This window comes from Centroberyx gerrardi, chromosome 10 (genome assembly GCF_048128805.1).
Source record: "Centroberyx gerrardi isolate f3 chromosome 10, fCenGer3.hap1.cur.20231027, whole genome shotgun sequence".
NCBI classification, from domain to species: Eukaryota; Metazoa; Chordata; class Actinopteri; order Beryciformes; family Berycidae; genus Centroberyx; species Centroberyx gerrardi.
The window spans coordinates 12,422,679-12,442,571 of NC_136006.1; the positions used below are offsets into that span (position 1 = coordinate 12,422,679).

The 19,893-nt window shown below is 42.2% G+C and overlaps 1 protein-coding gene across 1 annotated transcript in view; it reads right to left on the reverse strand.

The window, feature by feature from the left end:
• LOC139912160 (partitioning defective 3 homolog B-like) overlaps positions 1–19,893 on the reverse strand; it is a 234,727-nt gene that overhangs the window by 116,968 nt on the left and 97,866 nt on the right. Inside the window, exons 12-16 of the mRNA XM_078286087.1 lie at positions 12,765–12,956; positions 10,289–10,447; positions 5,791–5,941; positions 1,747–1,852; positions 889–1,025 (exon numbers count right to left, since the gene is read on the reverse strand). Coding sequence (XP_078142213.1) covers positions 889–1,025; positions 1,747–1,852; positions 5,791–5,941; positions 10,289–10,447; positions 12,765–12,956 — 745 coding nt within the window. The remainder of the gene's footprint in view (positions 1–888; positions 1,026–1,746; positions 1,853–5,790; positions 5,942–10,288; positions 10,448–12,764; positions 12,957–19,893) is intronic.

Here is a 19,893-nt window from a genome sequence, read left to right on the forward strand (position 1 = left end):
TAGGTTCATACATGAAAAAGTGCTGCTGTGTGTCATTTCTACATCAAGATTAGACTCTTCTCCAGCCATTGGAGCTGTAATAGTAATAGAGAAAATCACCAGGAGGCAAAGACAAAACCATATGTCACTCCTCCACCCACTCCTACTTCTTCCTTCCTTCTGTCTTTACTTTTATTTCCTCCCTACCTGTCTGTGTCTCTTTTCCTCCAAATCTGCAATGCCAACGCTCTCACTGTTTTAATTAAGAAGAAAAAAAAAACCTATATCTATAATGTTTTATTATTCATGAGGGCAAAGGCAGTTATTTTATTGGCTTATGTTTTATTAATGCCACACTTCTAACTTCACTGTATATCACAAATGTGCTTTCACACAGACAAACACAAACACACACACATTGATAGGAAGACACAGACACAGACAGACACAGACACAGACACACAGTTGACAAATACATTGAAACACATACGTATATACAGTATGTTGGGCTGCTTCTTGTATGCAAGTAGAACTTAAGAGGTGTACTGATTCCACTTCATGTCTGGATGACTAGTCACATACAGCCCTATACCAAGTACACACACACACACACACACACACACAAAATTCCAGACACACATTCACACACACACAAGCAAAATCACAGGAATCGCAGGAACAAATCATGGCAACCCCAGAAACCATGCAATGGGCATAAAGGGGATTCCCCACCTGCATGTGTGTGTGTGTAGTGCAAAGTCTGTGTATGTGGCTTTGAGCAACATGCCAGCCATGTAGCAGCCATGCATCAGTGATTACTGTATTTAGAGGAGGAAGTACTGTAACTTCTCTGTGGATAAAATGCATGCAGCCGCCGTGCAGTGCAGATATACAGAAACGTCTCCCCACCAGTGTGCTGCTGGTTCTGAGTCGTACCCAGGTCCATGCTCTTGGAGGCTTTAACATGCTGGTACTGCCGCTGGTTCTGGATCTGGATCTGGGTCGGAGACTGGGGTCCAACTGGGCTAGGAGTGAGGGAGGTCTCCCTGGAACACATTAATAAGCCAGAGTCACAACAGAAGTGTTGGGGGTCACACGTTGCAAAGCAAAGTATGCTTTTGAAGTAACTAGACTCTTAATTAGTTTTTCCAATTCCTGTTATCCTTTTTAAAATTGGACCTGTCTTTCATATCGATTCATTTTTGTTAGCGCAAATTAAAAAGAAAAAAATCATCTCAACATCTCGTGCAGACAATATGCTGCTAATTGGAAAAAAAAAAAAAGCGAACTATTTATGCTTCATGTAAATGAGATTGGCTTACTGTTTTTTAAAAAAAGGTCAATAGTCTTGCATTGTAACACCATCGACAACAGAAGCAGAAGCCATATTTCTATGACATGTTTCTGAAGTGGGTGGGAAAAGTACTCTAACCAGTTTGGAACATAAGTCACTTTTTAAAGTAAGTAACAGACTAATGTAACTAATACTTCCCACAGCACTGACTACAACGTATTAGTCACAACACTACTGAGTGCACAAAATGCTGCAGGTGAAAAAAAACAAAACAAAACTGATAATCATTATGATACATGGAGTACATGAAGCTTGCATGCCATTTAGATATGAGTCATTACTACAACAGTCGTGCCCTTTTGTTTCATTGATCATAGGGAAGACTAATACTTGGGGATGACATGCATGGCATAAACACATTACAGACATATGCACACACATGCACACTTGCACAAACACACACACACACACACCTTTGTTGTAGGTAGGAGTGCTGGGTAGAGCTGCTGAAGTCGGTTTCATGTCGGGACAGCTCCTCATCCTCTTCCTCGTCCATGTGAGAATAACTCCCATTGGTCGCTGAGGAGAGACAAAACACCAATCAGCATTCAGGATATAAGAAGAAGGGAAAGGATGCAGCCAATCCGGAAGTTATTTGATGTCAGAAGCTTTGTTAAGCATTTGCACAAGTAAAAAATGATATAGCACTAACTTTCTCAAATGTGTCAATAAACCGCTCATTCATTCATTCATTCATTCATTCTAAATTCCATTATACTATTCAACAATAATTTGCTACATCCCATAAGAGCGCAAACTTTTCACACTCATACTCTTTGGAAACCAGGCGTTGAAAACAGGGAGGACACTTTTGACTGCGAGTTAAACTTCAATTTAACTAGACACGGAAAAGCCTTGTGGCCGAGATGACAAGAGGCTGTGAGAATTAAAACTAGAGAGAGAGAGAGAGAGAGAGACATAGACAGAGAAAGACAGAGACTAGAGAAAAGATACACAGTTGGACGAGGAAAAATATGAAGAGAATCAGAGAGAAAGAGGATAAAAACAACGCAGCAAATGCACAAAGAGTGCTGCAGAGACAAAGAGCACTGATATGGCTGTGTCTGTGTGATGAACGAGTTTGTGACTACCTGATACACACACACACACACACACACACTTCACCCATGCTCAACTTACGTACAGTCATCACTTCTCAGAACGCATAGCTGCCACAAAACACATGCTGGGATTATTACACCATCTCCACTGTGTGTTTATGTATGACTCTGTGTGTGTGTGTGTGTGTGTCTGTTTCTAATCCATCACATGTGTCTGTGTGTGTCTTTTATGTGTTTGTGTGTGTGCACATGTGTGACTCCCAGTAGAGACGTTGGAGCTGGAGAGGAAAACAAAGTATGGTCGTCTTCTGAAGATATCACATCTACTCATCTCCATCCCTCTCTCCCTCTCTTTCTCTCTCTCTCTACACTAATCTCACCTCTTTATTTTTCTTCTGCTCCCATTCTTGCAATCTAATATTTTGGCTGTCATTTATCTCTCCTCTCAAATCTCCCATAAATCATTTTATCTCCCACTCAGTTTTCAGACATTTTTTTTTTTAACTTCCTCCCTCCTCCTCTCTTCCAGCACCTTAATCAGCTGAACTGTCAAAAGCACATTCTTCTTTCACCTCACACACACGCACACACACACACACACACACACACACAAAGCTGCTCTCGCTCACTCCCACTCTTTGAAGTGAAGAAGGCATTTGTTGTGTGGATGATAGATCAATAGCGGTTTGCTCTGATAGCAGATATATGAATCCCCCTCTCTTTTTTCCACCTAACTCATCTCCTCCACTTCCATCTGTCTTTCTCCGCAACTTGTCTGTCTACTCCTCTCTCTCTCTCTTCTCAAATCAGCCCGCCTGCATCCTTTTCCTCTCCTTTTCGAGGGGAAGCCACTACATCAAGAGTTTCACGCATCAATCCTATGGCTTCTGACAGCTCCCTCTACATTTATGCACTGAAAGCTGGAAGCCAGGGCCCCTATCATTGAAAGCCACTGAAACTATTTGGTCAGAGTCAAGTTTATTTTTGCCCAAACAGTAATCTTACATCAACACTGGAGGACAGAATGATGAGTTGACAGTGACTTTTATTTCCACGGAGGCTCCAAAGAGATTATCCTCTCCTCTACAGTAAATATCTGTCTGGCATCAAATGGATTAACTTTTATTTTGCCATAACTGTGCTCTAAAGAGTAACGTCTGCTTCTTTTAAAAACATTTCAACAAGCATGGGATGAACTTTTGAAGCAAATCAAGCATGGTATATCATGCAAACGCCTATCCACCACTGTATATCATTTTGGTTTTAATGAAAATAAATAAACTGATAGTACACTAGATAAACTAGGCAGTACATGAGGAAATTTTAGTTTGCATCACCCAGCAGATTTAAATATGCTTTGAAGACAAAAGTGTGTGTGTGTGTGCGTGTGTGTAGGTGTGTGTGTGTGTGTGTGTGTGTGTGTGTGTGTGTGTGTGTGCATGGAGGGGAGGGGGGATTGCATAACATTTGAAATTAGACCGTTTGTTTTTCAGTTCTCTCCATCAAGTAGAGTAACTCTCCAGAGAGAAAGAGAGAAGGGAGAGAAAAGAAAGAAAGTGAGGAAAAAGAAGGGGAAAAAAATGAGAGAGATGGGGAGAGTTATGGCAGCAGAGAGAATGAGATGCAGGGCTGGATAAGAGATAAAGAGAGAGAGAATGATCTGTAAATGCAAAAGAAATAACACATCTGCATACATACATATGTAGGGAATCATTAAACTCAATTTATTCTTCTGCAAAAACACACGTCGGTGCGAGAAGGATTTCATCATTTTAATTTGGACTTCAATGCCAAGTAAAGCCGATTCAGCATGTGAAATAGTTCATTAGGGGTGTGATATGGTAAGAAGCACGCATACGCACGCCCACACACACATGCACATACACACCCACACACACATACATGCACAAATGCACATAAACCAAACATGTCCGAACGCACACAGAAACACATAGAGATAAAGGGACATGTGCCCACATAGACACACACTTACACAAATTGTCCACACACACACACACACCGGCAAACACACACAAAAGCTACAGTGTGTATGCAAATGACATCACAGTTGAGGTGAATTTGAACAGCTCAGTGTATTCAAGGTCAGGACTGTTTACCAGACTCAATGAGAACAAACAGGCAAACAAAAGCCACTGTTTAATACTGGCCAACAATCCCTGAACCAGCACTACCACACACACCCACACACATACACACACACACACACACACACACACACACAGGGCAAACCTTGAACACATGAGCAAACAAGCAGCGATATCAGGAGGGAGGGGTATGGATACAGACAGAGAGATACAGAAACAAACACACACACACACATTTTCACAAATACAGGCACGTATACAGGCAGATACAAACACAGAGACCGACACAGGCATACATACTGTCAGACAAGGACACACTCACAATCAACACACACACACACACACGCACACACACACACGCAAGCCTATACAGATAATATAGGGGTGGGTACAGATAGAGTCAGAGAGAAAGAGATATATGAAACAAACAAAACCAAAATAACTCTTTGGAACAGACCAAGCCCAGTAATAACAGACAAACACAGCAACCTTGAGAAACATGAGAGACAAATGAAAGCAGAGAGGGAGAGAGCTGGGGAGAGAAATGAAAGGAAAAATAGGGGCAGAATAGTCTCTAATTAAGGCCGCAATGTGGATGGCAATATCTTTTGTGTTTATGTTTGTTTTTAGTTCGTTTCATCTCGGAGTCATTGTTTATTTTTCATGATTATTAAACTCATTCGGTGCTTTATTGAACTTATTGCAAATGATCTGCCCACCTTTGATGCTGTTCAAATGGCAAAAAATAAAAGAGGAGAACAAAATTAGAATGGAAAAGTAGATCAAGTACACCTTAAAGGGAAACATCGCTGAATATAGAGGAAGAAGCATTTGAAAGTACATTTTTGTTAAGCGCAACAACAGCCACATCAGTACTTATGAACATGGCATCATTTGTCCAGAAACCAGGGCAAAAATAAACAAACAAATGCATGTGTGTGTTTCCCTCAGATTCGATCATGCATACTGTCTTTTTCCATCTTCATCTTAATATATTTAGTAATACAAACCAAACTTTCACAGGGCAAAGGAATGCTACATTTGAATACTGAAATTCAGTGGTTTCCCCTTTTAAGCATTTTAAAAATCCGAAAGATTATGTTGTGGTCCAGCCACATGAGACAACAATCATACAGCAGGGCCAGACACAAAAGATAAAGAGAGAGGAAAGGGCATGCAAAGAGTGCTGAGCCGGATTCAAAACCATACCGCTGTGAGTATATGACCTGCCACTTATATGAAAAATATAGAAACCATATTTGTTGGCCCTGCTTGTCTCTTATCCACTCACCATTGGATGCATAGATGCTATTGGACACCATGGGAAGGTAGTTGGGGCCGTTGGCCTGACTGACCAATCCTGTCTGACCATTTGCTGGGCTGACCAATCCAGGCAGGCCAGAGGAGCTGTCAAACGAGCGATTGGGTGACACCCCATGTTCCTAAAACAGAGAGGAAACAAACACTCCTTTAAGTTTTTAAAATGCACTATACTGTTCGAGAAAGGAAAGGAAAGGGGAAAGATGGATGGGTGATGGATGGAGAAATAAAGTAATAGATGAATAGACAGAGGGAGGTACATAATTGAGATATACAGAAGCCTGAAATCAGACTTTTTAGCAAGAAAGAATGACTAATGTAGAGCAACTGTGAAAGGTAACAGTGTTTTACAAAACTTTGACTATGAACCTAAAGATGAAGTATGAAAAAAAAATGTACATGAAATGTTTGATAGTTTTGCAAACTATTCGTTTACTGTTCTTTACTGTTATTACAACTTTTACGTAAACGTCTAATGCATTGCAGTTAGATGGAGTTTGCCTATATCTCCCCAAAATCAAGGCATCTTGAAATATGCGTTGTCACAGAAAAACATGTAAAAGTTCAGGATGATAAACACTATTTTGAGAAGCTATATGTAGTTAGAAGACTGTGATGGGCAGCCTCAGAGAAAGCTCCGTCCCCTTGGACCTGCCTCCTGTTATCTGACTTCGTTTGATCCACTGTTGGCAGGAGGAAAGAGAACTGGTCCAAAACGGCTTTTAGTGGTTCAGTTGGCTAGCTGGAAACACTGACAGCAGCCATGGTGGGGGGAAAGGGACGGAGCGGAGAGGTGGGGAAAAAAAGTTTCACGGCTGCACCAGAAAAAGAGGCAGAGGGGCTGTGATGGGGTAAAGACTGTAGAAAAGAAAGGAAGGGAGGGAGGAAGAAAGGAAGGAAGGAAGGAAGGAAGGTAGGAGACAAGAAAAAACAAGTAAAATGAGATGATGTGAGGATCGCGGATGATTCAGCAGTCACCCCTTCCTCTCTCTTCCTCCCCTCTATCTCTCTCTCTCTCTCTCGCTCTCTCTCTCTCTGAGTTGGGGAGCAAGAAACCATCAGCTGGCATTTACAGGAAACAAGATGGATAGAAAAAGGATGGATGGATGAATGAAGAGAGAGAGAGGGAGGGAGAGGAAGGGTCTGAGGAAGCTATGTGTGCATTCTGTCGAGCCAGCAAAGCTCCCGCTCTTGTCTTAAATCTTTCTCTTCACACCTCTACAGCCACATCCATCCTTGTTTTTTTTTTCTATCCTTCCCCTCCACTCCCCCTCCCGTTCCAGCCTGCAAAGCCGGTTGACGATAGGAGCGTGTGGGGCTCTGTAGTGAGTGACGCCATCGTTTCCCTAAGTCTATTCACACACAACTAGATGTCAAGGAGACGAGAGAGAGAGAGAGAGAGAGAGATACTCAAAAGACAGTGAAGGATCAAGGTGAAAGGCAGAGGGGATCCTGTTTCCCACGGCCTATAGGGTCCCAACTGTCCTAAACACTGTTACACAATCCTCTGTGTGTGTGTGTGTGTGTGTGTGTGTGTGAGGCAATGACAATCATATTGACACCAATCCTCTGGAGGGGTGGTCCTCTTAGGGTCCTTTAATCATTAAACAAAAAGGGGATTCCAGTGTATTTTTCTTTTTTTTAATTAGCATTTCTTTTTCTTTTGTGTGTCTGGGGATACTGTATACATGCAGAAATATTTATGCATATGTATGCTGATGTGGCTGTGTGGCTCTGAGTATTTGTTTGTGTGTGTATTTATCTGTCTTTCTGTATAAAGCCATCACTCCACTCAAACAACAAAGAACACCTAACAGCTACTGCGTTTGAATAAATCCTCCTCGTCATCTTTCTCTCGACCCCCCACAGAGCGGCAGCCCCCCCCCCCCCCCCCCCCCCCCCCCCCCTCCTGAGTCCAACCCAGGACACAACACTCCTCAGTGGGTTAGAGGTCTCGCAAGCTCCCCTCACAACCCTGGTTCTCTCCCAGCACACATCCCATTAGCCGGTGTCACAGTGCAATCAGATTACTCTCTAAAAAGAAATGGTTCTTCAAAGACGAAAAAGAGGTTCTTGGGGTTGTAGAAGGATGTTTTAGCGATATATATTAATACAGTAATACTCTGCATTTTCATATAAATAAATGTCCATTTTGCTACTTTATCGCCATCGTTGATATAATAAAATGGTGATTCAACCTATACCAAGTTCATGAAAGCAGCGGTATGTTTGGAATAAATAAAAGAAAGAACTGGTTAGTTAGCATGAGAACAGAAAATCCAAGGAAAAGGACGTCAGAGTATTGGACACACTGTTTGACAAGTGATCTCTGGGAAGTGCAGTGCAGAAACACCACGTCACCAAAATACAGAAAAACAGGAATCTCTCGGGTTACCACTTTAATACTGGAAAGCCCAACACTTCACACCACCGGGCATTGAGATTTTACACTATAAATGCAATAGTCTCTTCCAACCATGTCCTTTTTTGGGCATTTGGGATTTACATGTCTGCACTTTTTAGAATTCTAAAAAGTAAACTTGGAAAGTAAATAGTTTTTGCAATCTTTTTTTCAACCATGAGATTTTAGAAATAAAACTGCTGACGCTGATTTGGGTTTGTTGACTTTTACTCCAAAAATAAAGTTTCAGAGCTTGAGGTTTTATAGCTTTTGCATATGAGGTTTTAGTTTTTTTTAGGTTTTAGTTGGCCAAGGAACCTCTGAAGAGCTGCATTTATTTAGAGTGGTGATTAAGGGTATTTGGATAGATAGGCAGTTTGGGTAGTGATTGAATGAGAAGAGCGGCTGGATAAAGTGAGAGATTAGAGAGAGCTGGCTAGGGAAGAATAGAGAGGGGTGGGTGGGAAAGACAATAGAAGGGTGCAGAGGTGAGGGGGGGAGAGAAAGTAAAGGAGAGGGAGAAAAGAAAATGGAAAGGAAACATGGGGAAACAAGGGAAAAAAAAGAAAAGAAGAGAGTGGTCCACTTCTGTTCTGTTAAAAGCATCAATATTGAAGCCAAAAAAAGGCTTTTAAGGTGCAGACGGTCTCTTATCTATCTCCCGTTTTATCCATTCCTTTCTTCTCTTAAGAGAAAGAGGGGAACATGAATGCACGTCTTTGATGTTGCTAACAGCTTTCACCATCAAACTATTGACAGGGGGATGCCCTAAGCCCTGCAGCCCGAGCACATGGCTGCACACACACATACTGTACATGCACACAGATCCATGCCTATACACCCAAATACTGAAAAACAGAGCTGTTGCATTGCTTTTTTGTTCTCTATGTGCGTTTTCTGTGTTTGTGTTCACGTATATGTGTCTGTGTGTTTGTTATGCGTGTAAGAGTGTGTGCACGTTCTGCATTGAGTGTGTATAGGTCGCTTTCAGCAGGCCAGGGAAAGCGCATTGACACCTGAGCCAACCATCCAGCTTTGTGTGTGTGTGTGTGTGTGTGTGTGTGTGTGTGTGTGTGCGTGCTACTGGGCCTTGTAAAAGGAATCAGCAGAAAAGCAGCCAAGGATCTATTGTGAGTGAGCTGGCGTATCACTCTTACTCATGAAGAGGAATGATACAGGTCAGTCAAGAATACTCTCTCCCTCTCTCTCAAACACACACACACACACACACACAAAGGCTGAATGGCTGAGGTGTGAATGCTCTTTCCCTGCTGTTGGTAAGAGCAGAGTGGAGAAGAGAGAGACTGGTGTCTATTCTATGAAGAGAATGAATAGAAGGACTAATATAAAACCTCAGTGTCTGTAGAAAGAGGCAAAGACATTGAAAAGGGAGTAGGCCGCCGCAGAGAAAGAGCAGGAGTTATTGTAGTCACTGTGAGTCAGAAGTGGGAATATAAGATGCAGAGAGAAGATAAAAGAAGCATGCGTGTTTGTTTTGTTCCTCCAGTCCAGCTACAGACTGCGCCAATGTACTCTCCTTCTCACAGCAGGTGTCCTAACCTAGATACTGGCTCCCTATGATGCTAAAAAAAAAGAGGAATAAAGTGTATTGTGAAGAGACTTAATATTGTGTGTGTGTGTGTGTGTGTGTGTGTGTGTGTTAGTGTGTGTGTGTTTAACCTTGCTCACATGCTCTTTTGTTCAGCAACATCCTGCTTCATGTTCATGCAGTTACACACATTCACACTGGGAGCTTCCCAGTAAAACCACTAGTCTTCTAGTTTTGGCCAATAGAGCGGTTGGGAGTTGATTGCTTTGCTCGAGAACACTTCATTGCTGGTTGTTGAGGGAAGGGAGGGCAATACTCTTTAACAAACTCCACCCAGATTTTCCTAACCAGTCTGGCGATTCAAACCAAAGACCTTCAGGTCAAAGGTCATGTTTGTAGCTGACTGCCGCCACTGTGTTTTTTGTTTGTTGCCCTTTTTCCCCTCTGAACCAATCTCTGAACTGTATGGCCCCCTCCTGTGTGTGTGTGTGTGTGTGTGTGTGTGTGTGTGTGTGCTACCTGCAGAACCCTCAGCACCACTAGTTGAATGGTCCCTCTCAGGTTCCCCTCCTGAGACATGGAGCGGCGGAGCGTCTCCATGGCAATGTGGTTGGAGCGTCCCAACAGCGACTCTCCGTTCACCGCTACCAGCTGGTCGTTGACGCGCAGACGCCCGTCCTGTAAAACAGACACACACACACACACAGAGAGACTAATGTACAATAAACATTGTGAGGGCACGTTCAGTTTAGTTCTCCATCAGCCCCTTGCTTGTGTATCCATGTTCCATTTTCTCTACCTTTACATATTTCTGCTAAATTTATAAGAAATAGCAAAAAATTTAACTGGAAATAAGAACACATTACAGCACAATACAATATTTCAGAACCTAATTTTGTGTCAGAGGATTTATTCTTCGACATTTTGAAATATTATGCTATCCTACTGTCAATCATAACATAGCCTTAGTCAACTGTGTATGTTACATGGCAGGTTTAAAAACACTGCATCTGATTTGCAAGTATATCAATTACAGGCCACACATCTTCCTCCCTCTCATCTCTGGACCTGAGACTGTGTGTGTGTGTGTGTGTGTGTGTTTATGACTGATCGATTGTTGGATGGTGAATGTTGTTACAGATATCAAAGTGATCCATTCATGTTTCCCTATTCTATATTTTGATGTGATCTCTTTTTCTATTTTTTTCTTTTTTTTTAACAGTGGGAGAAAAATGGGATTGAACCACTTTGATGTTTGTAATGGGATTCACCAGAGAGCTATTGATAGAGCTACACACACACACACACATACACACACACTCCTGTAGCCTTCAGTGAGTGTCTCTGTGAAGACAAACCAGAATAGATACAGACTGCCGACTACTTGACAGTCAAACCACCGACACACTCACACACACATTCCCATGACTGTCTGACCCCTCCCTTTCTTTGAAGAGACAGAATGCTGATCAGCCTTCAGACTCAACTGCTCACACTCCCTCTCTTACACACACACACACACACACACACACACAGACCACCTTCAGCACCACAGCTAACCCATATTGTGGTGTGTGTGTCTTTTACAAATTCTCCACAGTCGACATGTCTGGGTCTATTCCTCTGTGTCTGCGCAGAGACACTTGCTTAGAGCTGCACAGGTGTGTGTGTGTGTGTGTGTGCGTGTGTGTGCCCGTCTGCCGTTTTGTCTGTCTCTCCGCTGTCTGTGCATGACATGCCAAGTTCGACCTTGTAAGTGAGAGGTCAAAGGTTAGCGGAACAGGAGCGCATGGCAGCAGAGACAGCTGAGACAGCTGCGACAGGGTCAACACACCTCCAAGACTGACTCACATATCAAGTCCTGTTCAGTCATTTGTCTCATGTCTGAATCAGCGTTGGGATCAGTTCACTTCCTTCATTTGTAATTACATAAATATTGAGATGTATTTTATCGTAAATCTTTATTTCTCGTCGATTTGTCACGTGTGCTCTTTATCTGTGCAAGGCAAATTCCTTCAGGGGCATTAGAGATTTCAGTTCAACGTTCTTGACTTTTATGTGAGACTGCGGCTCCCTGAAGGAGAAATTCATCTTTTTTCTGCTCTCCCTTCACCACAGGGAGGTCAGAGGTCAGGGTCAGCTACAGAACAGCAACCCTCAAGCTTGAAGGGATTCAGAGTCTTGATCACGGACGCTTCAGCAAGAAGAATGCTTGCCGTCATGAGGGACTAAATCTCCCGAATTATATGTCACCCTGCTACCACGATTTAACTTGAAGAACAAGGTTTTCATCCAACAACGGCTGTACGTATTTGATGTAAATGTTTGACGTGAAGGTTTGTCTGTCAGGAGAGTTTACCTCGTAGGTCGTCCCTCCAAGTATGATAGACTTAGTGAGCTACTGTTTAAAGATTGATTTAACTACACATATTACCCTGTCGTATAGCTATATTATGATTTACATAACGGATGGTGATTCCACATCAGTGATTAACTGTACGGAGAGAGCATAGTAATCAAAATCTAAAAGGAAGATTGCATTAGCTATGCACAGTGATGTCAGGATTTTAACAGGATTGGTGACTCTATAGCATGACAACTACGATATTCAGCTGGAAAAAAGTGATTTTAGTATGTACTAATCAACAAATGATGAGTCTTAGTCTAAATCAAGATAAAAAATTAAGTGATAGCTACTCTTACAGAATTATTGATACAAAAAATGAAAAGAAAATAGGAGTACTTTTCTCAGTAAGCAGCAGTTTTTGGTAACTTAGCCTTGGTTGACAAAATGCTAAAACTTTTACAGACTGGAGTTTCTACATTTTAGAGACTTTGAAATATAACCTTCAGGTAAGAATGAAGATAATAATTCCAAAATGAGAACTGAATATTTTCGACTAAATAGAAAAATAGAGTTTTTTAGGACTTTGCATTAATTTCTTCTTCTTTATTTATTTTGTTCATTTGGTTGCTTATGGCGGTATGATGTCACCTTGTACGCGGCCCCTCCATGTATAATGGACTTGATGAAGATTCCCAGGTCCTCTCCAGTCTCTCTGGACTTGTTTCCTTTGAGGCTGACGCCCAGCCCCGCCGAGCCGCTGTCGTTAAGGGGCACCTCGAACATGAGCTGCTCCTTCCCATCCTCCGAAAGCACGCCCGGCCCCCGGGACACCTCATCCTTCTGAGGGTGAGACAGAGGGAAAAGGAGGTAGGAATGAGGGTCGATGAGAGAGGGAGAGGGGGTGAAAAGAGGAGGAGGGTGAAGGAGAAGGAGAGAGAGGGGAGACAGAGGTCAGTTCATTTGGGCATGAATAGTCTCAAAAAGCCAAACTAAAAGCTTTTCCATTTGAGAGAAACCATCACAACCGTTTTCAGGAGAATTTCTCTAAGAGTGAAATCTCCAATTGGTGTCGGCTTTGAGGTCGCACAGTATTGCGGGCACACTGTATTTTCGATGATAAAAAAAAAAAGCTCCAAAAAGCCATTTTGTCTGGCTGCTTTTATATTCCCATCTTTTCTCTTCCCTTCAACAATACCAATAAAATGACCTGTGCATTTTTGAGAGGTAATTGGAGACAAACAGAATGAGCCAGAGAGAGACAGAGAGAGGGAAGGGAGTGAGAGCAGAGGGAGTATGGAGAGGTGAAATAAGCAAAGGGAAAAAGCCAGTCAGAGCGACGGAACGAGGGAGTATAAAACAGAGAAAGAAAGAAAGAAAGAGAGACCATATAGGTGGAAATGACTGTTATTAACCCAGGAAGATGGTGAAAAACAGCATCTTTTGTCACCAAGGAGATGGGGCAATAATGAGTAAGTATGAGACACACTCCCTGCAAAAAGGAGAGAAAGAAAGAAAGCAAGAGGACCAAGCCGGATGAAAGTGTATATTTGAAGCCTGTGATGGCTCAGCGGGAGAGGTAGCATGGTAGCTCTATACAAGGATTGGATTATACTTATTTAAAACATAATGACAGAGAAAAAGACAGTACAATCTGTCAAGAAAAAAAAAAAAAGAATCCTTTCATTTCCAAACACTCAGCCTGTTCAGATCATTACTTATTAGACCTGTCAATCTTTTAGTTGTAGATGTGAAACCTGACAGATTATAACTGTGAAAGAAGAGTACAGCCCATCCTCCTTAAGTATTACCTTCTCTATAGAAACTCCATGCCCATATGTTTCTATCTATCTCACACTCTCTTGAGATTTTTTATTTCTTTTTAATTGGAATATTTAAACTTTTAGATCAAAAAATAAACTATTATGTTCAGAGCAGAACACAGTAAAGAGCAGCGTTTTGATCAACTGCAGAAGACTGAAAGCAGAAAAGAAGAAAAAAAGCGAAGCAGGAGCAATTATCTGCATCAATCATCTAAAAATACCACTGTTTTTTAGCGATGATTTATCATAGTTTTATGCACAAGGACACAGAGGTCTTTCTTAATGAACATTCAATACTGGCCCGCGTAGCTAGAGCCAAGGAAGAGTTTTCTCCTCTCCTATTATATGATGTCTGATGGAGAGAGAGAGGGAGAGAGAGAAAGTGTGTGTGTGTGAGAGAGAGAGAGAACACTGACTCCAGAAAAGAGTGAGCATGTTTCCTGCACATATCTGCACACCTGTGTGAATATATTTGCCGTGTACATGTGAGTGTGCATGTGCATTTCCATGTGCACATTTTTGTCTGTCATCACCATTAAATCAAAAAGTGTGTGTGTGTGTTTCTCTGCTATAGTGTGTGTGTTTGTAAGCACACACAAAAAACATGCACACACAAAAAACATGCACACACAAAAAAGGTTTTTTGTGTGTGCGTGTCGTAGAAAGTCCAGGTTTGTGTGTGTGTCTGTCAGACTTTGGTCTGTATGAGTCTGTGTGTGTGTCTGTGTATGTGCGTGCATGCTTACAGTCTGAGTCTGTGTGTGTGTGTGTGTTTGCGTGGGTCAGCAGTGTCAGGTTTAGACAGTGTTTGTCTGTGGGGATTGTAGGTTTAACAGCGTTAAGCCGACACAAAGTCCTCTACTCTGCAGAAAACTGTTTTCCCTGCTGGAAAAACTCTCCCCATCAGACTGACTGTCCAGACCTGATAGGAAGCTCCACGACCTTGGAAAGAACTTCAAAACACCCAGGAGAGAAATGTTAACCAGTTTTTCTGCATAATTACAATGAGAATTTATTAGATTCCCAGATTCTGTCCGCAGCAATGTTCATGATTTGGCAACTTTTACTGTTTTTTTCCACCACTGCGGCACTCAAGTGTTTATTTGATTTAACTTCCATACTTTGTTAATTTATGGTTTCTTTTCCTTGTACTCGGCACAGGACAGAACCAGCGCCACAAAGGATTTACAGCGGAGGACGGGTGTTGTGATACTGGAGGAAGGATTAAACCAGCGGTTCTCAACCTGAGGGTCTGGACCACCCACGGGGTCGCGAGATGTTTTATGGAATCTGACAAAAATATGCAAATTTATTGTGAGGTTATCTGTGTGATGCATGCCATTTTTCTTGTGAAACAATGTAGTCACAGCCTCTAGGTTTCTTCTGATAATGAATCAGAAAAATAGGCAGTAGGGAAAGTAGAAATTATCATTTGGTGTCAAAGCTCAACATTCTGTGTGTTTACACTTCAAACCAGTGTGAGTGAGAAGGAATTGCTTCAATTTGGGGGTTGCATGCTGGAAAGTTTTTTTCTGTTATATGTTTTAACCAAGCCAACAGAATTACTTGCAAAACTTAATAGATTATAAAACGCTCTAATGAAGGTTTACATACCAAAAAACATTAGCCTTAAATTGGCCTATGTATAATTAAAGTCAAGTTTAGTCCAATTTTTTTAAACCGAATGATTCGTGGAAAACGTATCGACCCATTGGTGAGAAACTAAAAGACCTCTGGTTTGTGGCACAACTCTGCTACTCCTACATGCATGAGTTGACAAACCACATCTGTAAGTGCATGTACGCAAGCACACACACACTCATTCCCCAGAGCTTCTGGTAAGCTGTTTAGAGGTCCCACACACACACACACACACACACACACACACAGACATAGATACACATACACACACAGGCGCAAACAAATTGTCAATATAAACTGTAATTTCATGGGAATGTTTCTATTATTTCTGCTTCATTGCTATGATAGGTGGCTGTGAGCGGGTGTGTGCGTATCTGTATCTGTGTGTAATACTGAAATAAGAGAGTGGTGTGTGTCCATGTGTGTGTTTGTGTGTCTGTCTCTATATGAAAGGTGATTATATCTTGGCAACATGCATCCGCTTCCTCTATCAAACCCATCCCATTATAGAGAAAACAGTTTCGATAGATGAACATCCTTATGTTGCTCGTTTAACATTAAAATGGCTTGCCACAGAGATGGATCAACAGGAGGACACGCTATTAAAATGACAGATCAGTGTCTGTTTGTGTGAGTGTGAATGAGAGTGAGTGTGTGTGTGTGTGTGTGGTTTTATTGAAATGAGCCAGAGAAATGTGTGTGGGAGAAAAAGGGAAAGACACAGAGTGAACGAGGAGGAGAGACATTATGTTAAAATGAGCTGGGGCAGTCAAATACACAAACACACACACACACATACAGGAAAAACACACGCACACTCGTCCTCAACTCACCCTTTGATAAAGAAGAGATGGTGGTGATGTGTGTGTGTGTGTGTGTGTGTGTGTGTGTGTGTGTGCTGCGGATGAGGGGGCGGAGTACTATCTCTACATGTACTTTCCTGTGACCAAGCTAAGATACAGTGCAACACACACACACACACACACACACACACACACACAGAAAGTAGTGGAATGATAATCAGAACTATATGTGATTCATTGGTTATCATTAAAACACATTTGTGTAGCTAGAGTAGTAGTAGAGTGTGCACAGTATGTAGTAATATTAAATGATAAGAATAAAACTATGAAGATTTATTTCCATCATGGTCATTGAACCGTGAATGACCTGTGTCACTCTGCTAAATGTGTATTTGTGTGTGAGAGTTTGTGTGTGTGTGTGTGTGTGTGTGTGTGTGTGTGTGAGGAAGCCTGCTATCAGCAACAGTGTCCTTTACTGAGAGAGGCTCACAGATGTCCCTTCCATCCGGCCATGCTGAGAAACTTTGTGTGTGTGCGTGTGAGTATGTGTGTGTGTGTGTGTGTGTGTGGAAAGCCCCATACTGTGAAAATGACTGTCGAAGGATCCATTACACCAGACCAAACAACAGTAGCCACTGTGGTTTAATGCAGCAGTAGGTGTGACGGTGTGACACACACACATACACACAGCTGAGGTAAGTACTCCCAGGGACGAAACCTGACGTTATGGGCAATGCTTTTGACTTATGAAAATAACTGCCCCGCCACTGACCATTCAGCATGGGCCCCTTTTGCTCTCTGCCTGAGCTCACCCACCCCCACCACACCCACTCCCGCCCCCCACCCCCGGCCCCTAATGGTCAGTGTAACCACTCTAGAGGGAGGTTAGAGACCACAGACCACAATCTCGGTGTGACTGAATGACACTTACAACCCCACAGAGACAGAAAGAGGTTGGAGAGACACAAAGAGAGAGAGAGAGGGAGAGAGAGAGAGGTAGAGAGAGAGGGAGAGGGGTACAAGCCACAGTGGTTGTTAGTGCAGCTTTAATGTCTGTGGGCATGACGGTACGGGCGCTCAGCGTCGGTGTCTTGGGAATGGAAAGAGACGTTTCTAGAGAAAGGGGGAGGTTGACTTCCTTGAGGTGTCTCCCATGCGGTGGATGAAATGGCTCAGAGGTAGTTTTATGGACAGATATATTCCAACTGGTGGATTTATGCGGTTCTTTGTAGCTCAATGGGCACTAATCCCCCCCAGGTTAGGGCTACGATCTCCACTGGAGCTACACATGAAAAAAAAAAAAGTGTTGGACTTTAAGGTGCCTTGGTTAACAGCGGCCACAACATAGCGGAATAAATGGCAGAAACTTTTTGATTAGTGCATTTAAGGACTGATACATTGTGAATATTTTGGAAAGATATTATATGAGATACAGTCATGCAAATAAAGGCATTTTGAATTTGACAGATGATACTATTGACTTAATCTAAATTCCTCTGTCAATCTATCAGTCAATCTGTCTGTCTGACTCTACAGGCACATTTCCACAGGAATAGGACATCAGATTTTTTAAACTATTTGTTAACTTAACAGTTTCTCCCCGTTTTGACAGCCATGGCAAGATCCGATCTGCGACGCAAAAGATTTAAAATCATATTTTGTGCCAGTGTCAATGCAGCCTGTCTGTTATCAGCCTGCATGGCCATTTGTATCTCTGTCTTGTGGCTGTTTATCTGTAGCTGACGAGGAAATTCCTGTCTGTCACTCTATTTGTAACTCTTTTGCATATACAGAGTAAGAACAACAATGTCTTGCAATGACAATGCCCGAGTTGATCACCAGTGGTTTGCACCCCCAGTTGGTGTGTGTGTATGTGAGTGTATGATACTCCAGCTGGGGAGGGCTTTAAGACACAGCAGTGACTACAGAGATGATAAACCTTCAATAAACAGCAGAGAGAGAGATGTGAGATGAGACAGAGAGAGAGAGGGAGAGACAGAGAGATGATACCCTTCTCGTCTGCTCTCCACTGGGATGATGGCAGCTCCTGCAGAGAAACCAAGCTGCCAAGGAGTTTGTGTGTGTGTGTGTGTGTGTGTAGACAGGTCTCTGAGGGTGTAACAGATGGGGGATCTACTGTAGTGATTCTGTGAGGTCACATTGGTGATGATATCGCTGAGATGTAACACGCACGCACGCACACACGCACACCCACACACACGCACACACACACACACACTGAGTGGCTGGCGTGGTGATGGATGAGGGATAATTGGAATGAAGAAACTGTTCAATAAAGTTGTTTTGTTTTGAATGTGTTCTGTCACCAGCTGCCAACTGTTTACTGATTGATTTAGCGTTGAGTGTGTGTGAGTGTGTGTGCACGCGCATGCATGTGTGTGTAAGGAGCATCTGGCACTAAAGAGAATGTTTCCTGTTGTGAAAATAAAAGAGGAAAGGACAGGCAGAACACTGTCTTGCTGCTCATCACATACTAGACACTATTGGCAGAAGTACAGAATCATATCCTGAAATCCTCCATTCAAAAATCTACATTAGTAGCTCCAGTGCGACTGTGGATGGTTGGTATTCTTATCCTCATCTACTGTGTTAGGCTGTGCCGTTTCAATTTTCATACATTACGCTGTTATCGTGTGTGAGGTAAGGTAGAAGAACACGACAATAAAGTAGTCCGTTATGCTTCAGTTCTGTTCTGCTTTCCTCTAGTTTATTCCACTGTTTGTTAATCTGTGGGTCAAGACCCAAACTAAGTAGGCCAGTTTCTAGTGGCCTGGCATGGAACCAGAGTACTAATGTAGCAGGCTGGTCTTGTGGATTGGATTTGTGAAATGAGCACGATGTTTTAAAATTTTAAATATGTCCTCTGTGGGTGAAAAGTGAGAGAAATACTTCTTCCCACCAGAAAAGGATTATGTGAAGGAGACATGACTAGAAAGAGGCAGCAGTTCGACAGTTAGCAGGGTGTGGAGGTCGGGTTGGAGGATGAGCACACACATTTGTCTTCAACTCCTGTGACATGGGCTCAGTTCGCAAACTCATGCAAAAAAATTTAATATCATGAATGAAGTTTTCATTTTAAGAGAAAATTTTTCATATTTAACCATGACCAAAACCTTAAAGGATAAGGCTGGTGTTTTTAATGCATTGCTTACCGTCAACAAATCCTATGAAAATAACAAAATCAACAATGCGTTTGCTCTACTCCCGTTACCTTCTGACTTCCCACGTACCGTTTTTAGCCGTCAACCCGGAAGTCATTGGCTCCAATTGCAAGCTAAAAACCTTGAAATATAGCTCACAAAGACATACACTGAACAAAAATATAAACGCAACACTTTTGTTTTTGCTCCCATTTTTCATGAGTTGAAATAAAAGATCTAAGATTCTTTCTATGCACACAAAAGGCTTATTTCTCTCAAATTTTGTTCACAAATTTGTTTAAATCTGTGTTAGTGAGTACTTCTCCTTTGCCAAGATAATCCATCCACCTGA